This window comes from Trichinella spiralis, assembly GCF_000181795.1.
Source record: "Trichinella spiralis strain ISS 195 chromosome Unknown Scfld2872, whole genome shotgun sequence".
Taxonomy (NCBI): domain Eukaryota; kingdom Metazoa; phylum Nematoda; class Enoplea; order Trichinellida; family Trichinellidae; genus Trichinella; species Trichinella spiralis.
Window position 1 is genome coordinate 1 of NW_003529811.1, and position 1575 is coordinate 1575.

Here is a 1575-nt window from a genome sequence, read left to right on the forward strand (position 1 = left end):
TTCTGTGTAGCTGCTACTCATCAACTCGCACAACACCAACAACGTACGTTATTCAAATACAATTGGATAGAAAACATTACGTTAGTTAGAAATTTAATTACTGCTTAAAAATTATTCAAACGAATAAAAACTAAAAGAAAAAAAGAAATCTTGCAGTAAAATAATACTAAATATATTCCGCTCAACTTATGCTCATGGAAAAACTTCAAAATTCACAAACTCTTCGTATTTATTTATGTCTCAAAATTTCAAAATATCGAATTAAATACGAAACATCCCATGAAAAGTACTTAAACAATTTTCTTGCAACCGATATATTAATAAACAGTAACAGCCTGTAAATAGTGCCTATTACTTGTGAACTGTTGTTCAGCATCGGTTAACAAACAGCCAATTGTCCAATGTAGCCACTGTAGTCGATTAGTTATAAACAATGTACGCCAACTCAATGCATAAGCAACAGATTTCAACAATTAAAGATTGCCAAAGATTCTATGACTATTGTTTTCACGTTTAAGCCAATATCACCAAGCCTTATTATTATGGGATCACAACATGCAACACAGAAAGCTATAGATCTGTCTTTGTATCTAATCCATTTGTAGAGGCATGTGGCTTTTCCGCTGTCCAATTTATTTCGTGCTGCTGCAACTATTTTTTTTAACTTTTTTAACAGGTAATTTATGTTGTATAAATTAAAAGATTAACATTTTTAAACAAGCTGCTAAGATAAACAAATGTTTTCAGTATTTAAAATCATAATTTGCTTAAAATGCCTAAACCTTTCCTCTGTCAGAATGTATTATCATTTTAAAGCATTTAACACACAATCGCATTCATGAAAAAGCAAAATTTCATCTCTTTAAAAATGCCTCTTCATTACAGTTACTTCCAGCAATGCCATTCCTGGACGATCCTCTAGTCGGCTGGTAACAACTTCGAGCAGTGAAAAGAAATAATACAAATAATAAATGCATTCATGTATTTCATTTTTAGAGATTATTAGAAAGATATGACTCGTTACCAAGTTTGCGAAGTCATTCGGTAAGTCAATAACAATTGAAATTTAAAAGAAAAAAAATTTTTTTTCTCTATTCGCAAATGAAATTATTCTTTTCTGATATTTTATTTCGCTTCATTTTCTGTATGTAGCCATTCCTTGAAATTTTCTGAAGCTCAATCATTTTTCGAAAAACAATTGTTTCTCCTCGCCAAATCAACGCTAATTTACATTACTAACAAATTATCAACTATTTTCACATAACACACAATGTATTCAAAATGTCGATCATCTATCTTTAGGCAACTATTATACTTTAAACGAAATTAACAAATAACATGAAAACTCTACAATGATACTTATAAAAATGAAATAACATTTTTCAAAATTTTTTTTAGGAAGACCGATACGATGATGGAGTCGTAAGTATATAAGAAAAGCAATAAGATCTATAAAAAACAATTGTTGGATTTTCAGGATCGTAAATGGAAAAAACGAGAAGGAAATTCAGATGTAAATATTTAATTTAATTTTTTAAAAGAGTAAATTTTTAAACAATTTAAGGATATTTGTAC

At 29.0% G+C, this 1575-nt stretch overlaps 1 protein-coding gene across 1 annotated transcript; it reads left to right on the forward strand.

Moving 5' to 3' along the window:
• Positions 1 to 494: 494 nt before the first annotated feature.
• Positions 495 to 1513, forward strand: Tsp_14784 (conserved hypothetical protein; the record flags this gene model as incomplete). Its single annotated transcript, XM_003368223.1, is given in 6 exon segments — positions 495 to 586; positions 606 to 676; positions 886 to 929; positions 997 to 1044; positions 1399 to 1422; positions 1478 to 1513. Coding segments are annotated over 6 exon segments (315 nt in total), but the record flags the coding sequence as incomplete, so codon positions are not given.
• Between the last annotated feature and the right edge of the window lie 62 nt (positions 1514 to 1575).